This window comes from Cryptotermes secundus, unplaced genomic scaffold (genome assembly GCF_002891405.2).
Source record: "Cryptotermes secundus unplaced genomic scaffold, Csec_1.0 scaffold239, whole genome shotgun sequence".
In the NCBI taxonomy this organism is placed as follows: domain Eukaryota; kingdom Metazoa; phylum Arthropoda; class Insecta; order Blattodea; family Kalotermitidae; genus Cryptotermes; species Cryptotermes secundus.
The window spans coordinates 420950-438015 of NW_019734314.1; the positions used below are offsets into that span (position 1 = coordinate 420950).

At 38.7% G+C, this 17066-nt stretch overlaps 1 protein-coding gene across 1 annotated transcript in view; it reads left to right on the forward strand.

The window, feature by feature from the left end:
- The window catches only part of LOC111868525 (transcriptional repressor scratch 2), a 101085-nt gene extending 94940 nt beyond the window's left edge, over positions 1 to 6145 (forward strand). The window contains exon 2 of the mRNA XM_023859233.2: positions 4362 to 6145. Within this exon, the coding sequence (XP_023715001.1) occupies positions 4362 to 5581 (1220 nt within the window). The 3' untranslated portion in view covers positions 5582 to 6145. The remainder of the gene's footprint in view (positions 1 to 4361) is intronic.
- Positions 6146 to 17066: the final 10921 nt, after the last annotated feature.

The following is a 17066-nucleotide window of genomic DNA, read 5'->3' on the forward strand; positions in this document are numbered from 1 at the left end:
GGGGTTGCAGAAGGAAACTGTAATATCGCCACACAGCTTTTTTTTTTTCTTTCTCTCCTCCGACAGCAATATATAGGCTACGGCTGCAGGATTATGTTGAATTCAAATTTCCGTTCCATTTCGAGTCTGCGTCTCCTTTCCGCGGATAAAAATGACAGAGTGACCTAAAGAGAGAGGGGGGGACGTGAGAGGAATCAGGGGATGTCTCCTACACAACATTATATACTTTGGAGCAACTCCATTGTCCGATCAAGGACACTAAAGTCTTCAATCCACCACTCGTAAATTTCGCCATATATCGATGCTACAACTGAAAGGAACAATCCATAAGACTTTTAGCTTTTTCTTAGCTTTAGATGGTGTATAATTTGGAGAGGGAAGCCTGTACACATGTATAAAAATGGATGACCTTGATATGAAGTCAGCAGAATTGCTCCGTTTCATAATTCTGTAATCACGACATATTTCGTGATGGCCGCAAATTTTGTTCTTTAAGAATACGTTCCGAGTTTTTCCCTGTAACTGTCCAGTTTATGGGAAGGTCAATTGATGTTTGTGTATGGTTAGGGTTTTGTGAAATTCCTCACTTTCACCTCACAATTTGAAACTTTCCCCCTGATACAAGCAGTAAGTAGCTTGGGTCAAGCTGGAAGCCAGCTGCCCATTCGTAAATCAGTCAATTTAATGCGTAACAAGGCCGAGTTCTTTAGAAATTCTAAACTTGACAGGGAAAGTCATAAATTTAGCAGCGTCGTTTCCTGCTACCCCAAAATCTCAGTTTGACAGCCACGCAGCAGGTGGCAGAGTTCACCCCTAAACTGTACACTAGTGGATATTCGCTTTTCTAATTGGAGGAGAATGATAAGCAACCTCCCAGTCTGCCCGGTCCAGCCAACCATCATCTGAAGTGGGAGGTCCTTTGCCCGAATTTTGGGTAACAAGGGCAAATATTTACCATTCAGAGGGTGCTTGGCAAGGAGGACTTTGAAAGTTACATTCACCGGGGGTACACGTGTTCTGATCCCCGTAAACACGCCCTGTGGTGACTATTAAGTGTGCGGTCCAGAAGAGTAAGTAAGCCTACACCCACGAATCTGTGAAGTGTACCACTACGGGGCTCTTTCTGTTTAATTAGTGCAAATTAAATAAAGACTCCATACAGTTAATTGGTGTTGAGGTGACTTCCCTACGCCTAAAGCCCCACTAATCATCCAAGTCGTGGCCAGTCAACAAGCCCTGAGAGGAGTCGAATTGCTCTACCGGGGCTAGCAGAACCGAAGGACGGTTATGTCCCCTTGGCACTACAGCCCCAGTGGGCCCAGGCCTATCTCCATGAACTTCTCCGTTCACTTCGGTTTTTCTAGATCTTGCACATTCGGTAGGACTCCTTGGGCGGGTGATCAGCTCGTCGTAAGGCCTCTACCTGTACACAAACATCCATGCCCTGAGTGGAATTCGATCCCGCGATCCCGGTTTCAAGCGAGCGAAGAATTAATGTGAGAATTAATTAATGTTTTACTAAGTTGGCTCTTAGGGGTAACAGAATTTGAATCCCTGCTTCTACACTACGTCATCCAGCAAAAATTTTTGTTACAACACATTTTATAAGCTATTCATTAATATTTTTTATTAAAAAAAAGTAAAGTAAAGGTATCCTTGTAATAGGCCTTGGAGGACTATAGAGTTGTGAAATGTTGAGGTTCCTACAAATTCTAGACAATCGGCCCGTAGATGACTGAGAGGTCGTCAGCCTTAAGTGCAAGCCGCCCCCTGCCCCAGGGTATCCTCCGGTACTCATTTCTGTTAGCGGTTGAGTCGACCCCAGGGCCATGTACGCATATAAAAGTATTCTAAACCTGTTTACTTCCCTCTTCGTGTGTACCTGTCGTGTCATTAGAAACCGATTTATATGCCAAGGGTAAGTACGTTTCAGCCTGGATAACGTTACATAACACGGCATTTCGACCACGCAGTTCAGACACTGCATGTGGAGTGTGATATGTTGACATGAACAGGGACTGCTACATCACTTGTCCTCAAAAAAAGCGTAAAATGGCGTGAACTGGACTCATCTGGCCCATATTAGTGTACACCAATGCATTTCACATTATTCTCAGAAATCAATTCATGAAATTGGCTTTAATCTCTGAAAGTAGCTGCGAAAATTTATTAATCTTATTTTTATTATATTTATCGTAACATGTCCCGGACAGCTTTCAGTCGAAATGCTGATAATGTGATTTTAATTACAGTCGTTGTGGAAACTGCACATTCAGCATCACAGTCCTTCACAATTTATGCAGGAAATAATTTTCAAAAATAATACAATGACCACCATTGCTACATTACCAGTATACTTCTGTAAAATCGTAATTATTGTTCATCATTCATACGTTAAAAATAAAAAATAAACATGTTCCAAAGCGGTGGATTACTGTGACAACAGTCCCTACAATGTTAATCCCCACACCGTAACACGACAGTAAAGAATAGCTATTGCTTTCCAGTAATGCAGCAATATACACCCCATTAATTAAAACTGAGTTATTTATTGAAATTCGTGTGGTGTGCTTATACGATACAGAACTACGCCTGAGAATATGGCGCTGTTTCATTATGCATCAGCGCTTATGTAATTTTATTGCTTTCTTCTAAATATAATTGTATCAAGTACTGTGAAAACATTCCTCACTAACAGGCATTTCATATTCGGTCTAGAAAACCGAGATTAACGGCCGTGGAGATCCGTTGCGCTGACCACGTGACACGCTCTATCCGCAAAAGTTGACACTAACTTCGCCGACAAGCGGCGGTCGCTCGGTCGGTAGAGTTCGCTTACGGACTAAAGGCCATGGATTTTAGTTTTTAGCAGACGTCTCATGAATTCAATTAAGACTCATGTTATTTAATATTTTGTGTAGAGATATAGCACCGGGTGCCTGTGATAGTAAGAGAACGGACATACAATCAACGAGACAGAACTTGGGAAAGCGTACCCATTGCAAGTTTTATTATTCGATTCGTCAGTCTCAATTTTTAAAACTGCTGGTCGTTATAAGAAACCGTACATATGAAAGTAATGTTTACTGATATTATTAAAGACGTGACATGCTTGGAATCAGTGTCTTGATTGCATATATAATGTTTTGGAACGCTAGCAGAAATGTCCTTAACTCTTCATTAACTTTCCCCATTGTTACACTCGAATACACACGTAGGATTATGAATTATTTGCGAGCATTACAAATTGGTTCAGTTTAAAGCTAAATAAGATACACGTTATGTTTCATAACCCCTATAACAAAAACTAAGACGAGCCAGAACGTCATATTTAGCCAGTTACAAAGAATTCTGGGACGGTAAGTAAGTAACTAAGAGCATGCCATAGCTCAGGCAGTTAGTCGCTGAATGCCCATCGCGACTGACGGGTTTCCAATCTCAGGCCTAGCTGTCGGATTTGTGGTGGACATTTTCTCTCAGTATTTCAGCTATTTTCCTTTCCTGTGGCGCTACAGCCCCAATTGGGGCCTAGGCCTACCTCCATGAAACTCTCCGTTTCACTTCGGTTTACTAGATCTTACACATACGGTAGGATTCCTTAGGCGAGTGATCAGCTCGTCGCAAGGCCTCTACCTGTAGACAAACACAGAAAAACGCACACAAACATCCATGCCCTGAGTGGGATTCGAACCCACGATCCCGGCTTCCGAGCGAGCGAAGACAGTGCACGCCTTAGACCGCTCGGCTACCGTGACCGGCTCAGTATTTCAGCTTCCCCTACCAAATCCGATTCCGCTGGCCGCTTGCAGCTGGCATAAATGGCCCACTACTGGCAGGCCGACCAAGTTGACTCAATTTCACAAAATCCCAGGAAATAATAAGCAAGAAATTCTAGGAAGAACTAATCGCCTACGTTCCTTCCACTGCATGTTGAATGTATTTGATACAACACTGACAGCATAGAAAATACCACATCCAACAGTTCTATTGTTGCGTTGTATTCACCGCCACGCCAACGTGTTCGTCGAGCCGTTGCCCAGCAATAGCCGTATCTTCTAGCTCCACTATTCCGGCTCTCAAGCGTCATAGCACAATTATCCATCCTTAAGGTTGCTCGTCCCGAGTATCACATAGGCTTACCGCTGTTCTCCAAAAAGTTCTCTGACTTAGGGCTGGTCGTCTCGTGCCGTCATTCAAGAGTTGTTAAGGAAGACAAAGACACGCATCATGGTGATCTCATAAGTTCTCTTATATTTTTAAAAAATAAGAAAATTAAGCTGAAAAAGACACTAATTTCGTTGAACCAGTAGCATGAACTCCCAGAGCAGGCTGTCTGTAATGTCAAATGTTGTTTCTTTCAGGTTATCTACATGAATTCATGCCTCAGGGTCCCGAGGATCTTCCGCCAGCTCCGGTGCACACCGAAGTACTGTCCCACGATGGAGGAATCCCCATCTTTCGGATGCGCAGCGTAGAGGAGACAGAGGCGGCTCATGACCTTCTGGAGCTGTCCCGCTCCCTGCCTCCTCTCCCGGCCCCGAGCGTGGCCACAGTACAGGAACCTGTCCCGTGCTACAGGCTGCAAGAGCCGCCGACCCACCACGAGCTCCCTCCTTGCTACAGTACCCCAGAACCTCCATCCCCGGAACCCCATAGCCAAGCATACCCTCCGCAGTCACCAGTCTCACAGCCATGTTATCGCCCGCCGTCCCCGGAGCCACTGTCGTGTTACCAGACACCGCCATGCTACAACCCACAGCCAGAGTCTGCGAAACCCCAGCCCCCACCGTCCCTGACTCCGCCCACCTCGGAGTACTCCTCGGATGCGGAGAACAACAATCCGAACCTGCAGTCCGTGACAATAGGAGAGGTGCGTCAGCAAGAAATCGTTGGGTCGGAAACACACCGTGTCGTCAAAAGTTCCGTGGTATACACCTATGACGCGTTATTGGTATCGGACGGACGATCAAAGAACAAGACCAGCAGCAACAAGTCGTCACCTCTTAGCCCCTGCTCCTCCGAGAAAGAGGATTCCTGTGACACTCCTGAGTCTTCTCAAAGTAGCGGTAAACAAGGTCGTTACGTGTGTTCCGAATGCGGGAAACAGTATGCAACGTCGTCCAACTTGTCACGCCATAAACAGACGCACCGAAGCCTTGATTCTCAGTCCGCCAAGAAGTGTGTCACGTGCGGGAAAGCATACGTGAGCATGCCCGCGCTGGCCATGCACCTCTTGACGCATAAGTTGTCTCACGCGTGCGGTGTGTGCGGTAAGCTGTTCTCACGGCCCTGGCTCCTACAGGGACATCTCCGCTCGCACACGGGCGAGAAGCCGTTCGGATGTGCTCACTGCGGCAAGGCATTCGCTGACCGTTCCAACCTGCGCGCGCATATGCAGACACATTCTGCCGACAAGAACTTCACATGTACGCGCTGCCATAAGTCTTTCGCACTCAAGTCTTACCTCAACAAGCACCTCGAGTCCGCGTGCTTCAAGGACGGCGATAGTGAGGAGCTTGGCGTTGTCGCGCCAGATTCTTTTGAAGAGGAGACGGCGGAAGTGGAAATTGAACTGGTTTAGTTCGATCAGCAGCTACTAATTTCCAAGCAGTTGTTCTTTCTTCTCTGAAGGTCATGTCATGAGAACTCGTGTAAGTAAACTTGCAATGCTCTACAGAGATATGAAGAAATGCTCGGAAAACTTCACAATTTATTTCAATGCTCCTTTAGTTACTCGTTGATAAAACGTTTAATAATAGGGATAACCAAATATTACAATATACCTGCTCAAGATTAATAATTATATTGCATACAATTAATTCATAAAGATAATGACTAATTTTCTAAGCATAGGGATTTCGTATACCGGACATAAAAAAGATGACATGTCATTTCCTAAATTTCAGTATTCTAGAAGGTCCTTTTTGCATGGATTATATTTATATTTGTATATAGAGCCTACACTTTAAGTTAGTTTATTATTATCTTAATTGTAGACTATAAAATGGCACTAAATCGAAGTCCCGACCGCTGTTATTCGGAGGGAATTCTGTGCCAATGACATTGACGCGAGCTGCACCCCAATGTTGCTAGTTGCACGTATTTCAAGGTACGAGAAACAGTAGGAGCTTGTCTGACGGAATAGTCTACGCCAAATCCAATGACTTAATGTAATTAATTAACATTCCAAGCTATTGTCGTTTAGTTTATTCGTCTGTGCTATAATTTTCATGTAAGATAAAGTTTCTGTAAGCCTACGTAAGTGTTTTCGCTGTATTAGCATATTATACCTATGTATTTGAAGTAAATTTTGTGTTCTTACATAATCTGCTACAAAACTGTGTTAGGTTAAGTACTTAGATTCATTTGAGTTAAATATATGTGTTAAATTAGATGTCGGAATAATGATTTTTTTACCTACAAAGAAATGATATTGTGTCTAGAATGTCTTTCTCTCTCTTTGTTGCTTGATAAAGCTTAATATATCATTCACTATCAGCCATTATCATCACTATAATAAAACTTTCAAACTTATATAATATACATTCTATTCTAGAGTAGAGAATACAAAAAGGAGGCCCAAATTTTTATACAGAAAATATATTTTTATTAACATCAATTTAAATAGTTAATATGTTAATTTCATTTTACCTATGTGAGTTAAATTTACCTACTATAAAATATAGATCACTAACACAAATGAGTACACACCGAGATAAAAATATATTTGTCACGCTCTCAGAAATTTACATTTAGATTTAAAAAAATAATTAACATATTACTTTATTTGAAATTATGGAGTTTTAATTCAAATTTACAATTTACTCTATTTTTTAATTCAATTCTTGTTTACTTGCATGCTAATTCAACAGTCGAAGGACCAATTACAAAGCGAGCAAGAATGAAAGGAAGAAACGGACACACAATAATGATAATAATATATTATCATCGTCCCATCATTAAAATAATAAGTATACGCAATGTAAATGTATATATTTTACTTTACTCTTTTCTTAATAACGACTTTGATTTGTGCTACTGAAATTATTATTGTTGTTGTTTGCTCGGTTTAAATCAACGGCTGAATTTGGTTGACCATGTTCTTTCCCCCCTCCCCCACCCCACCAAATTTTGCTGAGCTTTTGGTTGATCATGCAAAGTACGGCCTAGTTCACCCCGATTATTGCAGCCTCCTTTTATCATTGCTGTGCAGTGTCAATAAACATAATTTTAACACGTCTTACAAGAGTTTCTCTGCTGGGGATTATGGAATGCTTTATACTCATGACTTGTCTTCACTCTACAACGAAACATCCGTTGATGCTGAAGTTGGCAGATTAAATGTTGCTGTATCCCAAGCCATAGTTTCAGCTATTCGTTCTGGATACACTGAAAAACATAAATATCCTGCCTGGTTTTCTGGATAACTAAAAGCTTACATTAATAATATTTATTTTTACAGACGTTACAAGAAGTACAATGGTGACTATTTTTATTACAAAGTTTCGGTTTACCGAAAATTAATTAAAAGAACCATAAGGACTGACATATTTCGTTGACTCAGATACGTCGATGATAATCTAAAATTTTGAAAATATTTATCTCAATCCAGGAAAAAAATACTGATTTACTACACTTGAAATCAATTTTATCCTAATAAATAAATCTCTTGATGTTGTTGAGAAAATTTAAAAATGTTTTCAATCGGTTTATGGTAGTTTTGCGCTGCAACTTTTCCTTTTATTAATCAATCTGCATAAGTTTTATCAATATCTCCTATTACAAAATTTATAATGGGTTGGGGCGAAAGAAATCAGGTGGACTTGACGTTTACCTAACTTTCTTTTATATAGGGCTGCTCTGAAATTTTGTGCCTGTACTCAAGTTTACTACTTATCTTAGCATACGTCACAATACTCTTTCCAACTTTTGGAAATGAGTAGCTATTGTCCTTACTTCCAATAAATAAAACTTCTTCTGTTGGAAATTATAGGCCCATAGTTATTCTTAATATTTTTTCCAAAGATTTCTTGAAATTTATCACATATAGCCACTTCGTAAAACTTAAATTCAACCATTCCTAGCATAGTTTTATCAAATCTAAATATACTCTTACAAACTATGTCGATTTTCTTAACTTTGTTAGCCTTTGAGTCTGTTCACAAGGTCAAACTGACTCCATTTATTTTGAGCTTAGCAATGCTTTCCACATTCTTGCACATTCATCGCTTAACAAACCCAGTAAATATGGCTTAGCTTTCGGTTATTTAAGCTGGTTTCTCAGTTATTTAAAAAGCAGACAATTTCGAGTATGCTATTCTGGTATAATTTTTCGCCCTTTTGTCGTGCAGTCAGGCGTACCAAAGGGGTCAATTTTAAGACCTTTTCTCTTTAATATTTTTATAAATGATTTATGTGACATAACTAATCAATCTAACAGCCTTCTTTTTTCTGAGGGCCGTAAAATCTATCAAGCAATTAGTTCACCTAGCGACTGCTTTCTTCTAGAGTCAGATATTGATTGTGTACATAAATGACGTTCGAAAAAGTTTATGAAGTCTAATTTAAGTTATATTATATTCATCTCTTTTACCAGAAAGGCGAATTTTCTGAATTATCAGCATACACTTCGAAGTTGCTGTATATTGCGAACACATTGTATTAAGTATTTGAGTGTTATTATTGATTGCAATTTCATTTCTATCGTCATGTCAATTTTTTTTTTCGCGCGCACTGAAATTACTAGGGTTGATTCACACAACAACATTTTCCTTTTCCATCTTAGACAATCCACAGATTTTATATTTTGTTTTGGTCAGATCTGAACTGCTGCCTGGAACTCTATTACCATTACTGATTCAAATAAACTTGAGAGCATACAAAGACAAATTTCAGCCCTTTGCCACAATAGATTTTTCCAACTCTGATAATTTATTGGAAAGATTAGATTTGCTGACACTGCATAACAGGCATCGTTACTTTGTTGCTTTTTCTTAATAAATATTTTCAGTGACACTAAATGCTGCCCCTCTATCCTCGAAAGAGTCGAGCTCTGGTTTCCTACTCGGAACATTCCTCACTTCAACACGTTCACTTGCTCCTCTAGCCCCTCCCCTTCAACTATGCAGGCCTGAACCACATATGCAGTTTAACTAACAGACGTTTTTAAAAAAAACACCCTTGTTTGAGTCTAAACTGATTCATTTTTCTTTGCTTTTGTTATTTCTTATTTGTTTTGTCCTGTATTATCATAATGCTGTTGTTTGTAATCGTGCTGACTTGGTAACTGGCCTTTAGTTATTGAGCTCAGCAACTAAATAAATAAAGAATTGAACGGAATTATTGAAATTATATTAACCATCTTGGGCTAGTGGTTGAGGCTAGCTCGTTCTAAGGGAACCAACAGAATAGGTGTTTTCCCTCACCTGAGGACGGAAACACATCCAGTTTCCGAAACGTCGTGTTTTTCTTTGTTATCTTAAAACCAGGACGATGGATAAAGTACGAAAACCCAATATCTCTGTGTGTTATACACCGTCGTTAGAATCCTATAGTAACTATTTACCATCTTGTTTTTATATTTTATTTTTGTTTTTTCTTTATATTTATTCGTGCTCATTTTGTAATTAGCCTTTGGGATATTAAGTTAGCATATAATTTAGAAACGAATTTAACTTCATAATTAACTGTATTATTATTCCGTAATTACTTAAAGCAAATTCACATATTCCGGTCAATCAAACTATTAAATTTAGTCATAAATATTTTTAAATCAACGAACGTTCTTTAATATTGACTATTATAGCACAGTCCTTGTTGAAAGTATCTTCACCACTGAAATGAATTGGAACAATTCATCACTACCTTCATATGCAATTAAGTATTGTAGATAAGATTTGTAATATATTAAGAATGCCTCATTTTTACCTAGATATAGATACAAAGAAAGCACTACTGCTACAAATAGAGTTTTATAAATCCATTAGTAAATTCATATATAAATAAATTACTCAATTCATATTACACGGTGCACGATATTGGAATGCAATATTAATTCTATAGATAACATTAAAGATATTTTAGAAATGCTCAGGGTAGATCCTCGTTCTATGAAAGCGTGAGGTATTTATTATAGCATGAAAAGAAAAAAAAACTATATCAACTAATTCATATATTTTATCTCTATTAACTTCCATTGGATGTTAATAATATCTTTTTAATAAATATTATCAACAGTATTTTCTTCACTCATGAATACGTCGGCATCGAGGAAGTATACTGTGTATCTTCAGTACTAACATAGCCTATTGTAACTTCAGCAATAACAAATGAGCAACAAAGAGAAAGATAGAGGGAAAGGATTGCTGATAGGAACTGAAAATTTTATCGGCAGATGAAATAATTACTGTACAATGAAACGTCAACGTCTCTATTTACCTTTGAGTCGAGATGGAAAGAACCAATACTTCATTCCATATATGTAGTGTTTAATGTAGGCTGTTATAGTAAATGATACATTGCAATTATTTACGTTAATTTATTCATTGTCATATATTTATATATCATGTTCCTTTTTAAGTATATCTTAAGGAATGTACCAGAGGAGACTTCCAAACACTGATCTTAAACTGAGATATACTGTTCACATTTGTGATATTTTAGTTGTAAAATGTGTTTATAATTTTGTTTAGAGACTAGTCAAATGCTGTGATTTGTAAGTAATGATGAATGTTTTATGGTAAAGTAACGTAGCCTATTTTATGTTGTACGAAGAAAGGAACAGACAACATGTATAATCAGTATCACGACGGGGAGAACAGAGGTTAAACTGTAATATGAACCACCGGATCTCTGTCATTAAAAAAAATTCCGTGACCGAGCGACCGCCGCTTGTCGGCGAAGTTAGTGTCAGTTTTAGCGGATAGAGGGTGTCGCGGGGTCAGCGCAACGGATTCCCACGGCCTTTAATCTCGGTTTTCTAGACCGGAGCCGTTAATTTTCCATTAAAATTGCTCCTCAATTATCCTCAGGAGGCTGTGTGGATCCCGCTCCAGACTCACTACCTCTCAGAAAATATGGTAGCGCCGGGAATCGAGCCCGAAACCTCTGGATCTGTAGGCAGAAACTCTGAACACTAGACCACAGACGCGGTAATTATTAAATATAATACTGCCACGTACAAAATTGTCCGTTAGATTGATAACACATGCGTATTTCAATAGAATCAAACAAAAGTACTTTTATGTTAATTCGGCCTTGTTACTTGTTTACGTTGTCACCATAACCGGCAGATTCAAATGTTGATATATTTTCCAGATCAAATTTGCATTCGCACACTGACCAACAAATATATACAGAGATTAGAAATCTGTAGCGATAGTTGGAGTGGTGGTTATTAACCCATATACCCATAGTTCCTATAGTCTCAAAATACTGAATAAAATTCTCACTGATTTCTGAAGAAAATACTGCGTCCAATTAATAATACCAACAGGTTAACATATGTGAAACCAAATCATTTTTTTTCCTTCAGTAAATGACGGTGTACATAATGTCATAACAATAAATCAGCAGTACATGAATGGAGCGACACAAAAAATTATAACTATGAAATATCTGATTAACGATTTCTGGAAAAGTTTTATAATTCTCTCATGATATTTTAAATTCTAAGCTAGGAATATAAAAACTTTATAATTTTATTTTCATTCCGATAGCCCCTTATTCTTCACTTCTATCTTCTTCCTTCATTAGTGTACAGATTTCATCACGAAACACTTTTAATTTATTAAGAATACAGAAATATGATATACATACACTTGGCCTTCATTTCTAATGATAAAAATGTAAATGTATCACTGTAACGGGCTGTGAACGCCCATAGGGTTGTGAGATGTTGAGGTCCCCACATTTTCTAGACAATCGGCTCACAGATGGCGGCAAGGTTGTCAGCCCTACGCGCCGGCCGCCCTTTACTCCCAAGAATATTCCTGGTACTCATTTCTGTTAGAGACTGAGTCGAACCCAGAGCCATAGTGAGCCTGGAAGGATTAGATAAATTGAAAAATCCAACTCAGCGGGATTCGATCGCGCGACCTTCCGGTTTGTAGCGTAGTGCCTCCACCAATTACGCTAGCGCGTGCTCCCAAATGATACAGAAACAAATGTCAAATTCTTAATGATAATTGTTTTCTACAGTAATTTTTATTTCACACAATCCACAACGAATATTCTTAATATATATGATCTCACAAACGTTGGCCTGTGTGAATTGCACATCATATAAAAAGGCTATAAATACTGCTTAAGGCTGAGATAATTTTGCTGAACAGATAGTCTGATCTTCAGTTCTATTAGAAGGATGTACTCAGCTCCTGACTAATATAACGTAATGTAATTAATATCGTAATGTATATAATTTATAAGAAATGTTATTGAACTAACAGTTTCAGTATTACCTGGTATTGCATATAGCGATGAAAACTAGAAGGTACATGCACATCTTCACAGATACTCAAAATCTTTTTAACGTCAATATTTTATAAACAATCCGTGAGGTAATATGCTCATCTGAACCACCTATCTTTTTCTTTCTAGCAATATATATTATATATATACCATAAAATTGCAATTTTAAACCTTCCGTTTTTTAGTGTTTCCGAATATTAATTTTTTTTAATGATTAGGTAAGTGCATTTACCTTCATAACTCTGATCAGTGTATATAGTAAAAATACTCTGGAGCAAAAATGAATATGCATTCTATTTGCAATTATTTCTGTCGAATATTAGTTTATTTGATAACCTTTCCAAAAAATGTTAATGATTTTATTATAAAAGCTGTAAAGTCATTGCAATTATTAACCACTAAAGAACGCGCTGAAATGCTGTACACACAGCAGGAGTTTAATATTGTTTATCTCAACTTGTACGAACTGCCGAAAAGAGAGTCACCTCCTCAAAGCGCATATATAAAATTCCGAAATGTAGTTAGCAAACTGACCTAAATTTTAGTCAACTGTTTACAGAAACAACGTTCTTTATATTATTGGTGTATTATAGTTCATGGTCTTTTGTCGTAGACCAACACACAAGTAATATGAATTCTGTCCATGATTTATTCTGACCGTCTTACAGTGCATACATTTACCTTACTCTTCTCTCTTGCACTACATGTTTCGGCACAAAAGTGCCATCTTCAGGTGCTTTTCGATGTACGTCGAACTACTTCATTGCATGCCCTGTTGTCTTTATACTAAAATAACTAAAATATATATTCATCATATATATTGATAAATTGTAAATATTAAAAATATTAAAAATGTTCAGGATTTGTCATCCTTATGTCGTATCTCAATACGCGAGTCACACCTATTATTCCTATAAATCATGGACATAAATCAGTGCAACAGGACGCTAAAATATAACATTAATATGAATTTCTTTATTAATATACCCCAGTGACATGAATGGGACAATTAGAAATGTAATCAAGTACGGGACGTGACGATTTATTGGATAGGATGGTCTTGTACCGTAGGTACCTGAATAGGCCAAAAGAATGATTCAAACTGGACCTTAACAAACTTTACCAGTTCTGAAATTAATTGTAATCTCACTAGGCTTTAAGAAAAATTGAGGGTGCAATCTTAAATAAAATTGGTCTTAAGGCGAAATTAATTTGGAAAATAAACAGTTTCTTGGTGCGTTTCTTCATAGTTCATGCCTCTGAACACAGAATCTCCTTTTCATTAACTGGAAAATAGAACAGACTCTAAGCAGGACATCAGAAAGGAACAGATTTTTATTAACTCCACAGCCTACGAGAAAAATAGCGCATTCCTAAACAAATTTTATAGCGTTTAATAAGCTATAAGTTTCTATGGAATATAACACTTTTCATACGATCAATCATCTTTAGGGAAGTTCTTAAGATTCTCTGTAAGGCGCCTACAGGAAGTACTTCATTTAAATCTGTCTTAATAGTGGATCAGTACATGTCAAAAAGACTAAATTATCCTATCATTCTTTCTGTAGTCCTCGCCACCTGTATAAACTTACATCCAGAACCGGCAAGTATCCGAAAGGTGAAGCATTTGGCTGGAGAGACAGACCTAACTCCAGCCCACCCTTCATGCGTTGTCGGCTTGTCGGTCCTCCCAATCGATAGGTGAAAGCCGATAATTCACATCAAAATTTCCTATTGTCTCCTGATTGTGAAAGAATGAACATTCGGCTAGCATCCGTAGAGATTTCGACCACAGACTCTGAACCATTCGACCGAAACAGCTTACGAAACTTCAAGAGAATAGAGAATGAGTTCAGGTTCCATCATGCAACTGGGAGCCATCTATAAATGACGTCACCAGCGTATATACCGAATTTACCTAAGGGCAACCTCACTTCATTTTACTGCTCATAACTTTTCTATCCATCTTTGTTTCTGACACTTCTCAAACGTCGTCCTACTCAGCTGTCTTTCCAGACCAAGGTAAACATAAAAGTTTCTGTCTCCTTGCCTTCCTTTGTGCAGAGGTCAACGAGACCAAAAACAAGGACTTCTGAAGGCGTGGTTTCATGTAGTCTGGTACACTTTGACGATGTTTCAGAGGAACACGGTGTTTCTATCATCAGGGTAGAAGAATAAGACTAGAGAACAGTATGGATATTACGAGAAGTGTGGCGAGGACGGGAGCCCAGGCAACTCCGTTGCTCCGAAACGTCTGTAAACATGTCAGACTACACGGTGTTACACATTATGAGGCATTAGACGTCATGGTCACTGACACGACATCAAATTTCGCAATAATCATGACACAGAGCACTGCAATTTCCAACACGTTTATAAAAAGAAAAACTGAAAATAACCCACAGTTAGGCCGGGCCGTAGCTCAAGCGGTTAGTCGCTGGCTTCATATCGCGGCGGCCAGGGTTCGATCCCGGGTCTCGTCAAGTGGGATTTGTGGTGGACAAAGTGGCGCTGGGGCAGGTTTTCTCCGAGTAATTCGGTTTCCCCTGCCAATCTTCATTCCACCAATTGCTCCACAATCACCCTCACCTATCATCTGGGGCTGGTACAATAGGCCAGAAGTGGCCGCAGTACAAGGGACTTAGTCCCACCCCACTAGCAATAAAAAAAGAACCCAGAGTTCATAAGTCTCTTCGAGCCGTATATTTCAATTCTTTGTTTTCATGTACGATGAAGATTCATTTATCCTGTTTCCGGCCCTATATTAATAAACGTAACTGTGATCCGGGAAACAGCAATTGGAGCGAAGAATAAATTTATCGGATGCGGATTCAGCTACCATTCTAGTCCTGATAAACCTGCGGCACGGTTCTCCGTAAGTTCCCGGACGAAGTTCTGCTCCAAGGACGCGCGAAGCAGGGCGCTCCAACATCATATGACTGCGGAAGGCTTTTAAAAGATAACCCAGCTCATTAGTAATTTTATTTTTATGACGATGTACTGCAACGAAGAACACAGATTTGAGGTACTGCGGATATAACGCTGTATATTAAGCTTGTACAAGTCTACACAGCGTTATATCTCAGAAGATAATCCACTTCATGATAAGAAGTTACCTTCCATTAAGCTTAATTAAGCACCACTTCATAAATACATACGGCGGAGTCGATACATAACTCCAAGCATACTTATTCTCGACAACAGACGAAAGTGACTAGTCAGATGCACGTCCCGGCCGCTTTGGCTTCGATGAAGGTAAAGTTCAGGACGGTGGAAATTATAGCAAAATACCTTACTCCTGCCGGGAACAGAACTCTAGACGTTCAGCCCATAAGCCAGGTAATTAGCTATTCTTGTTCTCACTGAAGTATACAAGGATTAAACAATTTTAAGTATTGTGTTTTAAAATGCTGTGTCTAACACAATTTTTATGATAATTGGATGGAATTAACTTTGTATCAGCAAATAACATAGCGTCGCATATTACAATGAAAGATTTGAAAAATTTTATACAAAAAGTTATACTCTATTTTCAATTTTTTTCTTTTAATTTTGATGCGTACTGCAAAATTGGTGTCCCAGTTCTTCACAGAGTTATTCTGCATTATAAATTCGTTTCGGTTTGTAACACTTGACAAATTTTAGAAGTCCCTGATGCCATAAAACATATGAAAGCAATAAAATCATTTGGTTTTCTGCTAGAAAACCTTACATCTTTGTTGCACTCTTCAGATTTTCGAATCTTTTGACTAAATGACCGAAGAATGAAAGCATGGCTATTCAAGATATGACTAGAGGGGTCCCTTCTTCAGTGCCAAGACCTTCCGTTATAGCTGCAAGAGATTACTGCCCTTTCTATGGGCGTGAGCATACAGCTGCATCGTGGCTGAGATACAGAGAGGGACCTGTTTTCTGTGCGTTCGTAGTGAAATCGAATACTGTAGTTTCATTTCAGCCTATATATACATCAAGCAGATAACAAAAAAGGTATGTACATCGAATTTTGCTATATATGTTTAACACATTAATCTGCAGAATCTGTAATAAAAGTACAGGCTCGTGGATGAGTTTGGGCATAACTCATACATATACTCTTTTTGTTGTTGTTCACTTAGGTATCATTTTAATTCCTCGATTAGGGTTTTACTCAAGTCGGTTTGGTAATTACTACATTTAAAAATAAATATTTAGGACCGTGCATGCGCTTCTACTAGCGGCGCGTGAGCGCAATTCCCTTACTCATCACCGGCCCGAACGGGTCACTTCGGACGTTAAAGATTAATGGCCAAACAGTGAAGCTTACTTCAAGGCTAAGATCTGGTCATGAGCGTCTGAATGGGCTCTAAATTAAGAGAAAATGATTGGCAAACCGTCAGTCGTAAAATGATTTTGAAACGAGGCAAGATGTAAAGAGGAATTTTGTAGAAACGAAGCGGTAGGATATGTGGAACACGAAGGCGAATATTTGCCATAACCATGGTGGGCCTTCGGTAAGGCACTGGTGTATGGTTCAGAAGTTATGTGGTTGGAAGACATGACTATTTTTATGAAAGAAAAAAAGAATGTAAGAAATTTATGCATGTAGGAAGCAAGTGGTA